Here is an 18,020-nt window from a genome sequence, read left to right as displayed (position 1 = left end):
CTCATAAGAGACAGGCATCCATGAAGTTTTCTGCATCAGATCCAGCTCACTTGAAATACATTTTTGCCAATTTTGAACACATTTGTCCCTTCTTAGTTATCCTACGTTGTAAAAGATGTTTTCTAAAGAGCAGCCCTCCCCTCTCCCCAAAAGATGCCTAGAGCTTGTGAAGCATTTTTTAATCCAGACATGCTCCTGTCCTAAAATCCTGTGCTTTCATTTTACACAAAGCAGGTCAAAGTGAATGTTTCACTGAGGCCAAGTTTACCATCTCATATAGAGGAAGGGCAGTGAGGGGGAACACAGGCACATGGGGAGAACGTTTCAGTGGATCGCTAGAGTAGAATTAAAACAGAAAGACAGTTTAATTACAGAAGGAAGCTGTTTTAAGAAGCAAGCCACGACCTAGATCATGACAAAGTGTGTAATAAGTAACCTGACAGCAGGAAAATAGTTTACTGTTTCTAGAACTTCTAAATCCTAAAACTTGAATTAAATTAGAACTTCAAGGTTTGCACAAGAAGAGATAACGCTTGTTGTTCTACACAGTTTTAAACAGGGTTTTCACAATCTTGTTAGAGATGGCAATAGATGAAACTTACCTGTACACAGACACAGCACAGAACAGCCATACAGAAGTTTATGACTTGCAACCTTACCATACCTTTACAGGGCATTCTCCTTTCCTACTTAATTACAGGAAATACTTTAATATGCAGTACAAAATGAACTACAAAAACAAATTACATCTTCAATGTATAAATTTATTTAATTGTACACCATAGAAAATATTAAATTTAAAAAAGAAAACACAAATTTGACATCACTGTTAAGTACAGTTTTAACAATTAATTGGTCTTCAGTAACAAATATATGAGAGGCACAAATTGTGCTACAGCAGGTCTAGAAGAGGGTTCACAACTTCTTTTTAGAAAAGCTAAAATTTTGAAGATTACTTATTTAAATTCAATTTACAGTAGCTGATCAATTTACAAATAGTTACACAAAATCAAAACAGAAGCCCAGCTTACTGTAGCAGTAATAGGGTTGGGTTGTGGTAGTTTCTGTAGATATCACTACTGCTTCAAATGTGTAAAAGGAAGCACTAAGAGGTATCTTGCTTACTCTGTGAATATGAAGCATTTTTATGTATCAATTTGACCTTTTTAACTCCAACTTCTTCACAGGAGAAGTGTTGCCGGAAAATTCCAGTTTAGATTACAGTTCTTGACATCCAGAACACTACCAACCATAATCTACCCTAATTTTCATCAAATTTTGCTCGTTGTTGCATGTAAGAGGGAAATACAACTGGAAAGTGCCAAGTTGAGCAAAACTGCTTACTGCAGTTAAGCAAATGTAAAGCACAGGCTGTCTGTTCATCAAGAAGTGGGTACTGTGAACAATGCCTTAAGGGTGCAGTCAGACTGGCACCCTGTTTAGCTCTGAACGTCTTTATTTCATGGTTAAAAGTGTCTGAATTAACAATTACACAGATTATAGAAACAAGAAGTCATATATTCCCATATTTTCCCCAATATCCCCATACTTCCTTTAAAACGGATTTATTTTTGCAGTTCGCTGTTTGAGTTTCTTCTAGAAGTCAACAAGGCAAGCGTTTTCAGAAAACTTATCTTTGAACAGCTGTATTAACAAATATTGATAACACACATTCTTTCTTATAAACATTTTCTTAACAAAAGTTTGAAGAGAAAAATGTGTTGTAAAAGCTCACATGGTAACTGCCTCTTGATTTTGTTACTGTTCTTTATTTCAGCAGGATCCAATAAGAAGAAAGTGAAGTAAATCGTTTATTTTTTATCTGTGGATATTCTTAAAGGTAATATACAGTTCAGGTTTTTCGTTTCTTGTAGTATCTTCCAAGACTGGGGAAAAACGTACAAGGTTTTAAAAGGCTAAACAATCTTTCCTATTAATGCTTAAATACTATTACAAGCAGTAAGCCCCACAGATCTGCAAGTATAACGTTGATATTTTTACCTTTGAAAAGAGGTGTGGGTTGGCTTTTTTTTTTTTTTTAGGGAAGAAAATAATCTAAAAGGTACACAAAATTCAATGATCTATTAAGGAAGGTACATCCTTTCAAGAAGAGAGTGGATTTTTGGAGATCAAGATGTTAACATTTTTTAAGCATTAAATTGATATTCTGACTGCAAAATAATTGTCCTGAATTCACACGTCAAAGTTCCTGATACAAGATGTTATACTCTGACAGTTTCAGAACTTTTGTGTGTCTTTAAAACAGGTTATTTCAATTTTCTTCTGTATTCTAAAGTGAATTCCAGGGCACATCTGTTCGGCCACAAACCTGCGAATAACTGCAGTGGCCCTAGTGTCTTTACGTAGAATTCGTTTAAAACACAATGTGTAATGAAAACCACAGGGAGAATAATCTCTCAAGGGCAATGAGACAAACAGATTTCTTAGGGAAGTTATTAATAAGTTCTTGCATTTTTAAGCAACTGTCATTCCTAATGGTTCCCAGTAAAGAGGGAATTTTTTCAGGATCACAACACTCCAGTATATAGGTTTCTAGACAACCAGGACCAAACAACTGCTTTTGCATTTTTCAGAAAGCCACACAGGTTTGTAACCAATATTTTAACTGAAAACTCTGGAAAAGTTCACTCTAATTTTACAGAACAGTGAGAGATCCCAAACTACTTAATAAACCACTGCTTTAGCAGACTCACAAAATCACAATATTTTATGTCAAAGTATGTGAACAGTTCAGTATTTTGTATGCTAATATGGTTAAATAGAGGGGAAACTCACATTTCTGAACAGAATATATTATAAAGCAAAAAAGTTACCCTTTTCTGACTAACACAAACACCTTATAACATGCTTTATTACAATATCTGGCATTGATGTCCTTTTTGCTGGACAAGCCCCTCAGGATATTTAAGGGTGTGATTAACTGGAGTAAACAGGAGCCTCCAACGACAGTGTGACAGAGGAGTTCAACTGGTTAGAGATGGAAGCCAGCTCTGTGCCCTAATCCCCAGCCATAACTACATTATGAATAGTCAGAGATCTCAGAAAACTAGAATTTGAGCTCCGATTCCAAATGCAATGCCTATGACAGGAGACAAGCATAAAAGAGTTGGTAGCTAGGGGTTTTAGAAAAGGGATGTTTAACCAAGGCCTAAATCTTTGTTTGCTTCAATGTGGGCTTGCAGCCTCCGCTGACTGGAACAGTGAAAGCTCCAGTTGAAACCACTCATGTTCTAAAATTATGAGTGTGGTCTCCCCAAAGAACAGTACCAATTTAATTCAGTTGCCAAAAAACAGCATAAATCCACTACTGGCAATAATTATAAAAAAGGGATAGTAAAAAGTACAAAACAGTTTATTACTAGACAAATTAATATAGGCAGAAATAATGAATGAAGGTAAAGTTGTAATTCTAAAGCTATCAACTATCATTAGAATTTTACACACACAAGAAAATCTAAGACAAAGGGTTTACTATTCCAAGTACTCATTTCAACTAATTGCAAGATATTCATAACACAAACGTCAGAAACCAGCAGGTTTAATGACTAGCATTTGCATAACTATCTTGAAAACCAAAGCAACCAGGACAATTAAATGAGATGTACTTTTTACCTTCAAAAATTCATTTTTGATGGTATCGAACTTCTTTTTTTCATGTACAGCTCTAGCAGTGTTTGTCCCATCAAAGGGCTCTGCAAGATCAAACACAAACATTAAGAGTTAAAAAAACCCCTAGCACTAAGTGCCCTCACTGAGCAAGTCATCAGACAAACCCAGAAGAATCAACATACCATTGCTGCCCAACACTGTTTTGAGTGGCTGATTCCACTTTGCTTCTCAATCTTTATTTCTGTGTAGCATTCATCCAAAAAAAAGCCTCAAACCATGAATGCTCTAGTGGTATACAATCCGTAATAAAGTCAGGTTATTATATCTATAGAAGCACACTATGAATGTGCTGACTTTATGCATCGGTAATTATTCCTCACTGCCAAATAGTCTGTGACGACATATCAGAATATAACTTCGCACATTAAAATGCTTTGAAACTTACTACACATGTGCCTCTTGGGACTGTTCACTGGAGATTCATCCCATTCTGCAACTTACCAGTGAAATACAAGAAATAAAATATTTACTATAACTTTTTATATAAGATGTAAAGACTGCTGTAAAAATGTATTTTATCACTTAATACCTATTCAACAATATTTATTCATAAGTTAACAAGTTGGGTCTCCCACCTTCTAACAGACTACAAATTTATGTAATGTTTTCCCTTTTTTTGTTTCTAACATAATTAATATTTTTTTAATTGAAGGATTTAAAAAGTACTACTTGCCACTGATATGACTGATAGTATTAAAGCAAGAGATGCTAAAATAGGATGCAGAGACTATGTAATAAAATGTGCTACAAAACAGATTTTATAGTATTTTTTTGCCTTCCTTACTAGAAAACTCCTGAAGTAACATGGTATATTTTACACTGGCAGAATGTAAGGAAGTCTTTAAGGACCACAGAACCACAGAAGTATTCACTGCACCAGGGAGCTTTTTTGTTTACTTGGTTATGTATCATTTTTATTCAGAGAGGGACATACAGTAAAATAAAGCATGAAACAGGCATCAAATGTGCTTAAGCCATTCTGGAGACTGAACTTCACATTTGAAACATGCTCCATGGCACTGGGTTTTTATTTCTGCAAGCTATTTAATTGCACAAAGAAACTGTTTCATGCAATAAATGTTGCATTTGGCAGGTTTATAAAAGCCTTCTCTTCAGACCACCTGTAAAGGTTCCGGTGGACAGTTTACAGGCAGATTTATCTTACTTTAGAATGCATCATGCATTTAGATTGAAAAAAAAAAACTGGCAATCAAATAAATGGTATATAGTCAGTCCTCTATTAAGTCAATCACATAGTTTGACAGAGAGACCTACTGCCATAAGAATTCCATGCCCCCTACCATGTGAAGCAGTACAGCATCTCTGTTTTATATCAAAAAGGTGATGTTAACTGCTTCCTTAATGCTATGACCTTCATGTATTTTATATTGAACCAAGACATATAGATTTTTTTAAATCAACAAGAGAAACCCAGTACAATCTTGAGAAAGTGTGGGAAACAGGTACTCTAGTCACAGAAGCTGACTCACATCTCTTTTTTCCTTCCTGAATATTTATTCACTGCCAATAGACAAACTCTTTCCTTGGAGTGCAGCAAGAATAATTTTGCAATCAGCTACTATTTGCATCACTACATTTTATAACCATCAAGACAGTGAGAGTCCATCATAAGTTATTTTGTTAAGAGACAGAGATGAGAATATTAAAAGAAGAAAAGTAATACAACTTCAACACTGATGCTTGAGGGAAAGGGTAAAGGGGATTGTCTTTCAAAACAAAAATACAAGAAATCATAAAACCTTGGAGCTGCTGCAAAGCAAGTCTTGAGGAATTACTTTTAGAAAGAATACTTAACATATAGATCTGAAAGATTTAAAAGTACAAGCATGAATCAGGTGCAGCTTAGACCACTTCTAATCCAGTTTCCCTAAAGGACTATCAATTTGGCTCACAAAACAACTGAGTTTCTAGCTTCTGTAAACCATGTCATCTTCAACAGAAGAGTGTACGATATTACTTGATATAGACAAGATATAAACCGAAACCAGAATACTCAGTAGCAATTTAGAGCTTCTGACAAGGAATGTTCACAAACATTAGCTAAAAGCAGTGTTCTCTGCATCCCCATAATGCTAACAGGCTGACAGGTTTTAAACTGCCTGAAAAGAGCATCTCTACGTTATTTGTTTCTCCAACAGCAGAAATACAAGTGAGAATCAGTCTTAAGGTAAATAACAATGAAAACAGAACACATCTTTTTCTTTGAGCAGCCCTAAAAACAACACTACCTACAGAATTATGGCAACTTGCAGGCATTGACTTACGTAATCTATCAACAAATATATTTAAAATACTTAAAAATACATGCAATAATACCAGTTACTGAAATTTTAGTCTGCTAACTGGAAAAATCTGAAAAAAACTTGGAAACCAGAATATCTTGATATGTTTAGCTAGCTTTTAAAAGCTTATTCTCAAAGTACACAAAAGTTTATCTCCATACAGCCTTACAGCTGTTACAAATATGAAACCTACTTTGAGCTGAATTTTTCCCTTTAGTGTAATTTTTCCCTTTCAGTTTAGGACTAGAAGCTTGGCATGTGATGCTAAAATCCACTCTTAATAAAGTCTTGAAGCATATTGTAACAGGAAGGAATCAGATGTGCCACCTATATATATATATTTTTTTTAATAATCCAAATCCGAAATGCACTCTTAAGGAAAAGTTCTATGTAATCAAGCCCATTTAATACAAATTCTAAAATGCCTATTTTGTATGCTGATATTCTATTTCCAACCTGACAAAAATCCAATTATTCAACTATATTGTAAAGTCATGAAAAACTGAGAGCTTGAAACAGACCCCCCATCCCGCAGCATCATGTGAGAGCAGCAGACACCGCTGCCCAGCATTCCCACCTCCCACGCTCAGACCAGAGCCTTGGCAATGCTTGCACTATGCTATCCTGAATCATTTCAGTTGTGCAGATACTCCAGTTCTCACATTTCTCAACTCTGAGACTGCAGAGCCAAGCATGCAGTTGTCTTTCAGCGTATTTTTTTTCCCCATGACCAGTAGTCGATTTTATTTTCTCAGAAAAAAAGTAAAATCATGTGGCTTCACACTGCCGTCCACATGATTACAGCCAAGTTGGTGTGCTCTGGGCCACAGAATAACTGATTTCACCAGCAGGTGATTGTTCTCTGCACAGAGCAGCAAAATTGCAGGAAATTGGGTTCATACAAACAGACAGGTGCACTCCCACCCCCAACTATTATATCTTGAGGAATGTCTGCCCACTCACAGCACTTCTGCCTTGTCCCCTTTCTCCCCTAGCAAAATTTTCCCAGTCTCTAACAACTCTTTCCATGCCATTTGGCTCCTGTCCAAGCTCTAGTCCCCTTTTATCTTAAAATTTCAACCTTTGATAGCCTCTACTTATTTACAGCCACGGCCAAGTCCCCTCACCCACTTCAAACCTTCCTTTTTAACACCAGGGTCGTAAAGCCCCTACCTCTAATTCCACCTTGCCTCTTTACCTACAAGTCCCTTGTCCAACCAATTCTCCTTTCCCTGCTGCATTCTGATTCTCCCTCTCATTGTCTCTCTGTGTTAACTGCTCCAGTGACACAGTCCCTCTCAGTCCCTTCCTTTTCCATTCTCCTAATATCTCAGTCCTCCTCTTGGTCTCCCATCTTCTCTTTCCCTGGCCCAAGCTTCACCTTCTGCACATGCTAACTCTTTATATTCTCCATGCCAGTTCCCCACAGCAGCTGAAAGGCTCCAGGAGCATACAAAGCAGGTTCCCTTTGTCGTGCACTAAGAAGGCTGACACCTGCAACTCCAAAACGTAGCCTGGGTTTACCCTCCATTTCTGTAGGGCATCATACAGTCTCTGCAGAAACACTGTGTTCCCCAGCCAGCCAAAAGTAGAGGCCACAAGGGGATCAACATTCACATAATCTAGTCACTGATAGGACTTGCGATGCCACAGCATTTCTAGAACAGAGTATTCTTAGAAAGTAATCTGAATATGTGCCTGCTGTGTTTTTTCAGAAGCTCCACCTTGGCAAAACTGACAGTTTTTGCAGAGCAGTAAAACACACACTACTGTCTTAAAGGCTGTTCCCTGTCAAAGTCATAATCCCTGTTCCAAAAGTAGCAGGGCAACGAGTGCTCTTGAAGAAAAGGTCAGGAGAACTATTTTTAAACACTATAGAACTTAAAGCTTCCTTCTCAAGTGTTTTTGGCAGCACTCTTTCCAAAACTATTTACACTTGTTAAACTTAATTTTACACATAAGTATATTACACATGTGCATTATTAAAACACAACCAAGGTAAAATCTGACTGACAGATTTATGTTTTTAGTGTCTTAACAGTTAAAAATGGTAATGCAGCTTTACATTTTACCTTCTACACAAATAAATTTGTTTCTCCATTCAATACCATCAGGTCTTGGAACAGCTTTGGCCTCACGAACAGAAATCATTTGACGGCTCCAACTAGGGAAAAGGAAAACAATTTGCAGAACATTTAACCCTTGATTCTAAATTAATAATATCAGTTTACATTTTAAAAAGTCAAATTGCTACGTCATAAGCCTGGATAACGCAGTATTTCATAATAATGAGTAATTTAGTATAAAAGTCTAATCCTCATAATTCATCATAAAAGAGTAAGCTTCATAATTCATTATAAAAGAATAAGGAAAGATGGGTAGGAAACAAGAAAAAATTTCCACAAACATAAGTTTATTTACAAAAACATCTGAAACACAGAACATCACAGATATCCATGCGTAACACAGTCACGACAGAATAATTTTTGCAAAAAACAATATCAGCTTGAATATTGACACCTACATTTATTTCTAAGTTCAAAAGGAATTACAGCCTCAAATTTATCTTTCAGAATTTTACACTGGGAGAAAAAGGAACGTAAGGCATTTAAGTGCAGATATGTCACATACTGCATTCCATTATAAAATTATTCAACAGTATAAAGAAACAAAAAGATGGCTTGCTTACAGGCCAGCATTTCTGGTGCAAAAATATTATAATTAGAAAGCACTAACACTTTGTATGTGCTGAATTTTAGATCTCCTACAAGTGTAACAACAGACCAACAACTTAGATACACATTTGAAAATACTCTATCGCTTTCTATACACAGTTTTCCAGTAACAAAACCAGAGAAAATGATCACACTGAAACAGGAACAGCAGGCAATTTACAGAGCAATCTTTAAGACGTGCCAAGCATCTTTATGGTCTTTATGATGCTTGGCACAATGTGCCAAACGTAATGGAAGCCAAAGCAACCACTTGCAGTTTTATGTTCTTATCTACACAGCCAGTTTTCAGCTGCTCTTACCTAAACCAGGGAACAACCATATCAGCAAAATGCCTGGATCACCAGCACTGCATCACCATATGACTTGACTAAATGGGGCTTAGAATAGCTGGGTAGCATGGTGCTAGCTGTACTGCTGTTATGCATGCCTGATGTGATCTCAAGACTGAATCAATCTTTTGACATAATGCAAAGACAGGAGCTTGGCTGGGTGCATCAACCACCTGCAGTAAATCTGTAAATACCAGCTGTAAATCAAAATACAATCTATAGTTAATCAGTTCAATTCTGTGCTCCCTAGGCCACAGATCAGCTGTCATAACTCCATTTGGTCAGTGCTGATAAGACAATTTACACCAGTGAAAAATCTATGCCTGTAATTCCACAAATTATCTTGAATACAACTCATGATTAAAACTACTTATGAGAGTCAGATGTTACAATAACTGTACTTCCAAAGAACATGTACATTATTCTTCTATTTAAGAATATGAATAGGGCCTTTTTCAAAGAGGTGCAGGACACAGCATATGAAATATAGTTGTTCAGGACACCTCAGAATATGAAATGATCATAGGGCTGGAACAGCTCTGCTGTGAGGACAGGCTGGGAGAGTTGAATTGGGGTTGTTCAGCCTGGAGAAGACTCCAGGTAGACTTATAGCAGCCTTCTAATACCTAAAGGGGGCCTGCAAGAAAGCTGGAGAGGGACTTTTACAAGGGCATGAAGTGATAGGTCAACAGGTAATGGCTTTAAACTCACAGAAGTTAGATTTAGATTAGATATAAGGAAGACATTCTTCATCATGAAGGTGTGAGGCACTGGTACAGGCTGCCCAGAGCAGCTGTGGATGCCCCATCCCTGGAAGTGTTCAAGGTCAGGATGGATGGGGCTTTGAGCAACTTGGTCTGGTGGAAAGTGTCCCTGCCCAGGGCAGGGGGTTGGAACTAGATGATCTTTAAGGTCCCTTCCAACCCAAACCGTTCTATGACTCTGTGACCTACCAGTCTTACTGAACATTCACTAACCCTACCAATAGCACATGATTTGTGTATCAATTCTAACAATTTTTTGCTTGCACACAATAACTTCATTATTGCCAACACAAAGCAAATATTGTCCCCATACACACTTTCAATCCATAAGTTAACAATAAGCATTTAAATAGCTGGTTCTATTATCAGCCATTTCTGGTATCACTGCTCACATTAGATACGTGCTCTTCATGGGGGAAGCAAGGATTTGAAAGAAAAATACTAGGCATTTCCAGGTGTGTGTATGAAAACACCTATCTATTAACAAATAGATTTAAAAGCTTATATTTTCCAGAGTGTTCTTATAAATCAGAACCCCCTGCATAAACACATTAAGATAGGTACAAATTGCAAGCATATTTAATTTAATATACTATTAAAAAATGATCCCTTTATTACCTGACCAATTCTACCCTGAAGAGAGCCATAAGCAATTGTATCTTATATTTTGTCATGGTAACGTAACCAACCTTCTAACACATCCACCAAATACAACTGTGAATGACCTTAATCAGTGAATTATCTTTAACAACTGCTACATAACTTGAAACAATAACTTTAAGAGAAGAACAGTCCCAAAGGACAATCTCTAGGTTCCCTAGCAGTGACTTCAGGGGAGCAAGGCCTTGCTTCAAGGTCTCACTTTGTAAAGAGACAGACAAGTGAAAACCTGCTGCCTTCACTCACAGCTGCAGAAATGAAATCAGATACTGTCTTCAGAGGGCTTGGTAAACATGGACCAGTCTCCAAATACCTTCTCTTGAGAACACCTCCATACATTTTTTTACATGGTCAGATTCACTGAGTGATCAGCGGACCTTCAACAGTTTGAAATACTTGAAGTTAAAATGGAGTTTTAAGCATACTTTTGAGTCAGCTGTATCACGTGAAACATTATGCATACTTGAACTCTTATGGCAAGCTATTAATAATTATGCAACCCATGCAGGCAAATTAAGCTTTACCATATGTAGTGCCTAAGTCCAATATATACAGGAATTCCCAAATCACATTCCTAGTAACTTATGAAAGGGGATAAAAATTACTTCTTACAGACACAATGAAAATCCCAGAGTAGGACTGTGAAACAGGCACGGTATAAATACACGGTAATAAGCAATTTTCTGAAACAGCTCGTAGTCTAAATAAAGTAGATTAAAAGCATAAGGAAAAAAAAACAGCACAAGGATATGAAGTTTTCATGGCTGCACAGCACACAAAGCTCCAGTTTCCTCCCTTGCACTGCTCATTTACTCCTTGGTGCCTTACTCTTTGGGCCCATCCTGCTCTTAAATATTATTCACTACATCAAGTAAAATAAAACATAGATATTGACTGAAATACCTACTGGCCTTTGCTAGACTGAGAAGAAAGTTTAAAACAATGTATCTTCACTTTCTCTTCATCTTCCTGACCAATACGTGCAAAAGTGTAAATCAGTTAGGCATTCCAGACAGGTGGCATCTACAACTTGTTCTGCCCAAAATTATGATCTTCACACATGATCTCACCATACTTGACTGCAGGCTGTTCTTTCAGGAAAACAGATCCTGTGTTTCCAAGCTGGTAGTATTGTGTCCTACTTCATAGAGAGGAAGCTACCAAAGTCCCTTCTATGAAAATTGAACTAGTATTCTCTTTAATAATATTTTCAAACACATTACAGTTTAATAGTGAAAGCTCACTGGCACAGTATAGGTCATTTAAATGTGACTTAACAGTCACAGTATCTGAAACATAACCTCAAAATTTCTGTGCCTAAAAACACTAGTAAATGTTTTACAGGGAAAACAGACACTGAAAAAAAAATATTGATTACAGCAATGAAAATATTCAACACATTCAGAAGAAAAATACTAGTTTTTTCCAAGAAAGGCAGAACTAGGAGCCCTGTGTTGTGTGTATTTAACTTCTATCCTCATTCCCACCTATAACATTGTTTACATCAGCAACCTCAAAGCAAAGATAACAGATACTGTGGAAAACATGACACTGTATTTGTTCTTGTTGACTGGCTACCACAGACACAGAAGTGTTTGAACATCATGTTCTGCCCACCTTTTCCTCCATGTGGACATTACCTTCACATGGACATTAACTTGGGTTTCTCCCCTCCAGTAGACAGTTTTTATGAAGCTATATGGAATGTTAGCATCTTTGAGACGCACACTTCGGTCATTTCAAAAAGGATTTATAGTTATCAGGAATACACAGATGGTCAAGTAAAGAGTATACCTTAAGTTTTATTTCTGTAGCAGAAAGAGTGAAAATAATACAAGTTGCTGCACTAAATGCATCATTTTCTGATATGACTTCTCAGCTATGTAACATTTTCAAACACAGGGATTCTAATGGCCATTTTTACAGGGTTTTTGTTGTGTGGTTGTTTGTTTTTTTTTTTCTTTCTTTCTTTAAACACAGTATTGCCAGTCAAATGTCTTAACAAGTACATAACTACTTAACACTGGAAAAGCAAGTAATTTTTTTTTAATATATTTTCTTCCCCTGACTTCAGCAACTATTCTATCTTTACTCTCCACCTTTTCAAGCTTTGCTTTAACCACAAGTTCCTCTACGATTAAATTTAGGTAGTATTTTTTTCCTTATTTATGATCATAATGAAAAATATTCAGGGATTACCAGTAGTTCAAGTATTGATATTGTAGCATTGCTAGTCTTCATACTTTTTAGCATATCCTGCAGGTCTAACAGCAGACAACAAAAACATATCTTCCTGGACCAGCCTACCAACTTATGTAGAAATGTGCTCCTAACTGTGTTCACAAGCAGCCAAATCAGAAAAGTCAAATTAGGTATTTTTTCCTGCATTATGGACAAGACCTTCTCTGCCAGTTTGCACAGGCAAACCAGAAACTTCTTCCTTAATGGAAAAGATATTTACTAAATAAACCACTTCCATATATGAAAATATTAACAGCTTGTTACACAGACGAGTAGCAAAGGATGCATCCAGGATCCTGCATAAGTTAGGATCTCAATGATATCCTCCAGCAGTGTCTTCTAATTTACCTGTTCAGCAAGCAGCACTTCACCAGCTGAAAAGACACATACTTAGGAGGAACTTCTATGACAAAAGACCCTTAACTGCTGGGATCATTGAAGGAAAATCCTGTATGTGACCACCTCTCAGAACCAGGCTTAAGCATGCCCAAAGTGCAAGCAGTTCATGAATAGCCACAGGCTGTGTGGATTTAGCTTACATCATCCATATGCGGTGCACACCCCAGAGATGTTTTCTTTAGGATTTCATTATTGCCCACTTCTTACACTGAAGTAAGATATGCACTCTTCAAAAATTACAATGAATATCCAGCAGTTATACATTTTGTTCATGGGTATCAGGCACATACACAGGACAGCCACATGTATGAACCAACTTAGAGGCAAGTTCTTCAGAAGATCATTAAGCTAATTCAAATATAACTGTTCGATGTTTTAAACAGACAAACAATTTTTCTAAGAAATTCTCAAGCGACAATTTGGCAAAATGTTTGTAATCTACAGCTTTCTCAGATGCTCTCAAAACTTTAGCTTCTCCTTCTCTTCTACAAGAAAGTGTAGATGCTAAAATTAAACTCAGATTCTAGCAATCCAACAAGGCTAGTGAACCCACTATATATGCGAGAACTCTTAAGTATGGCCTTTATTCTTGCATATTGTAGTCACAGTAGGGAGCCACCTGATCAGTTACCTCCATTGACCTGGGTGACAGAAGACAAGGTCCAAATAATTCATATCAAGATCAGTAGCTTAAACTACAACTAAGAACAAATCTTTCTCACACAGAGATGTGCAGTTTTAAAACAGTGTAATATAACAAAACCCGGCTATTTTTAAAGGACAAAAACTGTCTAATTTCCAGCACGGATTTCACAGAATAGGATGCTCAGCTAAGGAAAAGATGTCACTCTTTATCAGGATTCCTGTCCTCCATTTCCCCTCTGTCAGTCACCTCTCCTGCATTAATGGCTATTCTTCTATCTTCCAGGCCTATTAAGTGTCGATACACTCAATAGAAGGAATTGAAGTTTTACATATTCTAAAACACCAGGATGATCTTATTACTTACTCAAATTCTGTGGCATAATATTTGAAGAAACCTATTAGCAAATCCCCAAGGCTTGATCCATTTCTTGACAGGTAAGGTGGAATGGTATAAGGAATTTGATGAACAAGATGTAAATGCATAGTAGGATCAAAGGATTCCTGTCAAAATAAAAATCAGAAAGTATATATATACACGCACACAAGAGTCTTAATCTAGGTGCATATATTTTCACAATTAAACTGTCTATCATTTGCTTATCAGAAGTTCAAGGACAACTTACAAACAAAGGTCTATTTCTCTTGTGTTCCTCTGTTGGATATTATTATGTTGGTGCAAAAGAAACTGCGGTTTAAATTTGCCATTTTATATTGGAATACATTTTTAAATAAATGTGGTCTTTTTTTTGCTACTGAGTTATTACTTGCTGTTTATTTTATATTTATTTTAGACTATGGAAATGATGTTAGACAAAAGCAAATCCGAGTGATTTTTCTTATTCAAGTTCAAAATGGGTCATAAAACAGCAGAGATGACTTGCAACATCAACGATGCATTTGGCCCAGGAACTGCTATTGAATGTACAGTGCAGTGGTGGTTCAAGAAGTTTTGCAAAGGAGACAAGAGCCTTGAAGATGAGGAGTGCAGTGGTGGCCATCAGCTGTTGACAATGACCAATTGAGAGCAATCATCACAACTGATCCTCTTACAACTGGACAAGAAGTTACCGAAGAACTCAACATCGACCATTCTACGGTCATTTGGCATTTGAAGCAAATTGGAAAGGTGAAAAAGCTCTAAGTGGGTGCCTCATGAGCTGACTGAAAAAAAAATCAAATCAATTGTAACTCTGAAGTGTTGTCTTCTCTTATTCTACGCAACAATAAACCAATTCTCGATTGGATTGTGATGTGTGCTGAAAAGTGGATTTTATACAACAACCAGGAAGGACCAGCTCAGTGGCTGGACCGAGAAGAACCTTCAAAGCACTTCCCAAAGCCAAACTTGCACCAAAACCAGGTCACAGTCACTGTTTGGTGGTCTGTTGCCAGTCCACAACCAGCAGGATGCAGGAAATGCTTTGCAAGACCTCACTGAATCCCGAAGTATGGATTTTTATGCTACAGGAATAAACAAACTTATTTCTCATTTACAAAAATGTGTTGACTATAATGGTTCCTATTTTGATAAATAAATATGCACTTGAGTTTAGCTATAATGATTTAAAATTCATGGTCCAAAATTGTAATTACTTCTGTACCAACCTAATAGTTACTTCCCTGAACTCAGGTAGAATCACCTTGCACAGGAGCATCTGAGACCATTCCTTGCCTTCTATTTGCTAAAGAATTTTAACATGGGAGAATCTCTGGACTGGACTTGTGTTTACATGCCAGTAAAACCACGTGAGCAGCAGCTAAGGTAGCCTGCACTGAGCTGGCTGCAGTTGAACTGAGACAGGGTTGGTGAAGCTAATACTATTACTTCCAAGTTCCCATAACTGTGGTACAGAAATACGCAATCCAAAAGGAGAGCCTGACTTATTTTTCCCACAGCACAGAGTTAAATTTGCATGTGAAACTAGCTCTAACATGAACCAGCATCCTCCTACATCATGAGCAAGATTTAATTAAAACTTCTGTTTAAGGTCATTTCTGAACAAAGTGATCATTCAGTGTCCAGTGAACAACAGATAAGACCAGCCACAGCATACCTGGGCTCATTTTTCTGCTATGCCACAGGCAACCCACAAAAATCCATTAGCTGCCACCTGCCTCCATTCACCTATTGTAAAACAGGGATAACACCTCTTCTTCCTGCCAGAAGGACTGGAGGAATAACTAGATAAACAGCACAAGGTATAGATTATAGATTCAGCACATAGGGGACAGAATTACGAAGCATCCTTCAAACTAGCCTAGCTTCAAGTAGGACTTCCCTGTAAGCTTTCCCTTCTTAACTTGCCCTAGAATACAATAAATTTAGCTTCATCTAAAAGAAGTCCCTAATCTGCTTGCTGTGTCTCTGCCTCATGCCATCTTAAGGAATGGAAATGAAATTCAGGATCTGATTGAGCAACAAACAAATGAGCTATCCATTATTTCAAAACACCTGAGAAAAAGGGAGCCCAAACTTTTTTTCTGTTTCACTAGATCTCTGATCTTTACCTCAATTGGCTGATTTCTCATGGAAACACTAGCATTCAGTAACACATTTCATGTTCAAGCTACATAATACACATATTTTCACTCCACCTTACATACTGGAAAGGAAAAAACAAGTGCACATAAAAAAAATCTTTACATTTTAACATCTTGATGTGTAATGAGTTTAACTCTCTATAAGATTTTTCCTTAAAAAGAGTTTACAGTAGTTAACATCAGTATAGTATCTTGATATTTCTGATGAGTATCTATATTCACACACATAAAATTCCCTTCCCCAGTCTTACAAATGAACATTTAACTCACGTTTATGCTTTTAAAAAAGTGCAACTTGAAGGGTGAAGCAAATTGTGTCTGACCAAAGACTGACTCCCATGCACAAAGGAGCTACAGTAAGCACCATCCCAGCTTCTGTCCTATCTCTTTGCAAGATGTGACTGCTCATAAGCTGACATGGCACAAACATAAATGTGCTCCTGCTAGAGTCCACTGAAGCTGACAATCCAGAGCACTAATGGAGACACCCCCCCTCTACCTGGACTTAAGGTAATATGCCAGGCTGCTCTAGAACACTGGGCACTTGGGCATACCTTCCCTTCTGACTCCTAGCTGCAACAACGATCACTGCCAGCAAACATACAGACAAAACAAACAGAAGCCATAACAGTGTAAAACACCACAGGTTCTCCAGAGTTCTTCTCTAGAAGTCTTAACTCGGAGGTAAGTTCTATATAGACTTTAAAACTGATAAAGGCATTTTGTGGGCTACTCTCACCTACTCCATCTGGCTCAGTGGGTCAGGAAGCCCCAGAATGCAACTTCATATCTGATATGCTCCAAAACTCCCTCTAATCTAGTGGAAAATATGTCAGCCCAGTGCCAGCTGGAGACACCCCCACAGCAACAGAATGTACAGGTGGGCAGATCTGGTGGTTTTCCAGGACTTCTCACCCTTCACATCTGCAGGAGGGATATACTGAGTCACAGAATCTGCCTTTTGTTTCTCGCTCGAGGTAAGCATGTCTCTTTTGTACAGCAACTACAATTTATAACAAATAGTTTCCTTCAAAGTACAGAACTATTTTCAGGCTGATGGAAGAACTGAAAATTTAATTTGGAAAAATCAGATGGTAAGTAGGGTGTGGTTTGTTTCAGAGAGAAGCAGTATTTATGTGCATTATTATGATGGAGACACAGCTTTGACCAGCTACAACCACAAGAAAATGATATGGTTTCTTTGGATACTGACATTTGCTTATCGCTTGTAATGACTACTGCAAACTGCAAGAACAGAATTGTTTTAGTGTATTTCAGTATTCAGAAATTTTAACTTCCACACTTTTTAAACAATTATATTCCTAATAGAGACAGCATAGAAAAAATACATTTGAAATTTCTAGCATCATTTTTTATTTAAGTATCTTAATCTGTAGTTTTGATTTGGTCTTATAGTAAGCATGTATAAAATTTTATTTTATTAACTACCCTAGAGCATTTAGTCCAACCTCTAAAGGCAAGATAAGTAACAACAAAAAATCTACACTGAAACAGGTAAAAAAAAAGTTTTCTTACAGCAGTGTTCTAGAAAAACAGGAGATTAGAAGGTAGGTAGTACAGTAAAAAAAAAAAACAAACAGAGGAAGAAATAAAGACCACAAATATTTAGCACAAATATACCTAAGCAGGATTACAAAATAGAAAAAACCTGTGGTTGACTATAGCTCAAGGCTTTCTTCTGCATTTCAATAA

At 37.1% G+C, this 18,020-nt stretch overlaps 1 protein-coding gene across 5 annotated transcripts in view; it reads right to left on the bottom strand.

Moving 5' to 3' along the window:
* Window positions 1-743: 743 nt before the first annotated feature.
* The window catches only part of TENT2 (terminal nucleotidyltransferase 2), a 42,799-nt gene continuing 25,522 nt past the window's right edge, over window positions 744-18,020 (bottom strand). For all 5 annotated transcript variants that reach the window (XM_065047399.1, XM_065047403.1, XM_005505947.3 and 2 more), the window contains 4 exons: window positions 14,131-14,267; window positions 8,066-8,157; window positions 3,634-3,713; window positions 744-1,886 (listed from right to left, as the gene is read on the bottom strand). In XM_065047399.1, coding sequence (XP_064903471.1) covers window positions 1,812-1,886; window positions 3,634-3,713; window positions 8,066-8,157; window positions 14,131-14,267 — 384 coding nt within the window. In that variant the 3' untranslated portion in view covers window positions 744-1,811. The remainder of the gene's footprint in view (window positions 1,887-3,633; window positions 3,714-8,065; window positions 8,158-14,130; window positions 14,268-18,020) is intronic.

This window comes from Columba livia, chromosome Z, assembly GCF_036013475.1.
Source record: "Columba livia isolate bColLiv1 breed racing homer chromosome Z, bColLiv1.pat.W.v2, whole genome shotgun sequence".
Taxonomy (NCBI): domain Eukaryota; kingdom Metazoa; phylum Chordata; class Aves; order Columbiformes; family Columbidae; genus Columba; species Columba livia.
This window is presented reverse-complemented; position numbering and strand designations above follow the sequence as displayed.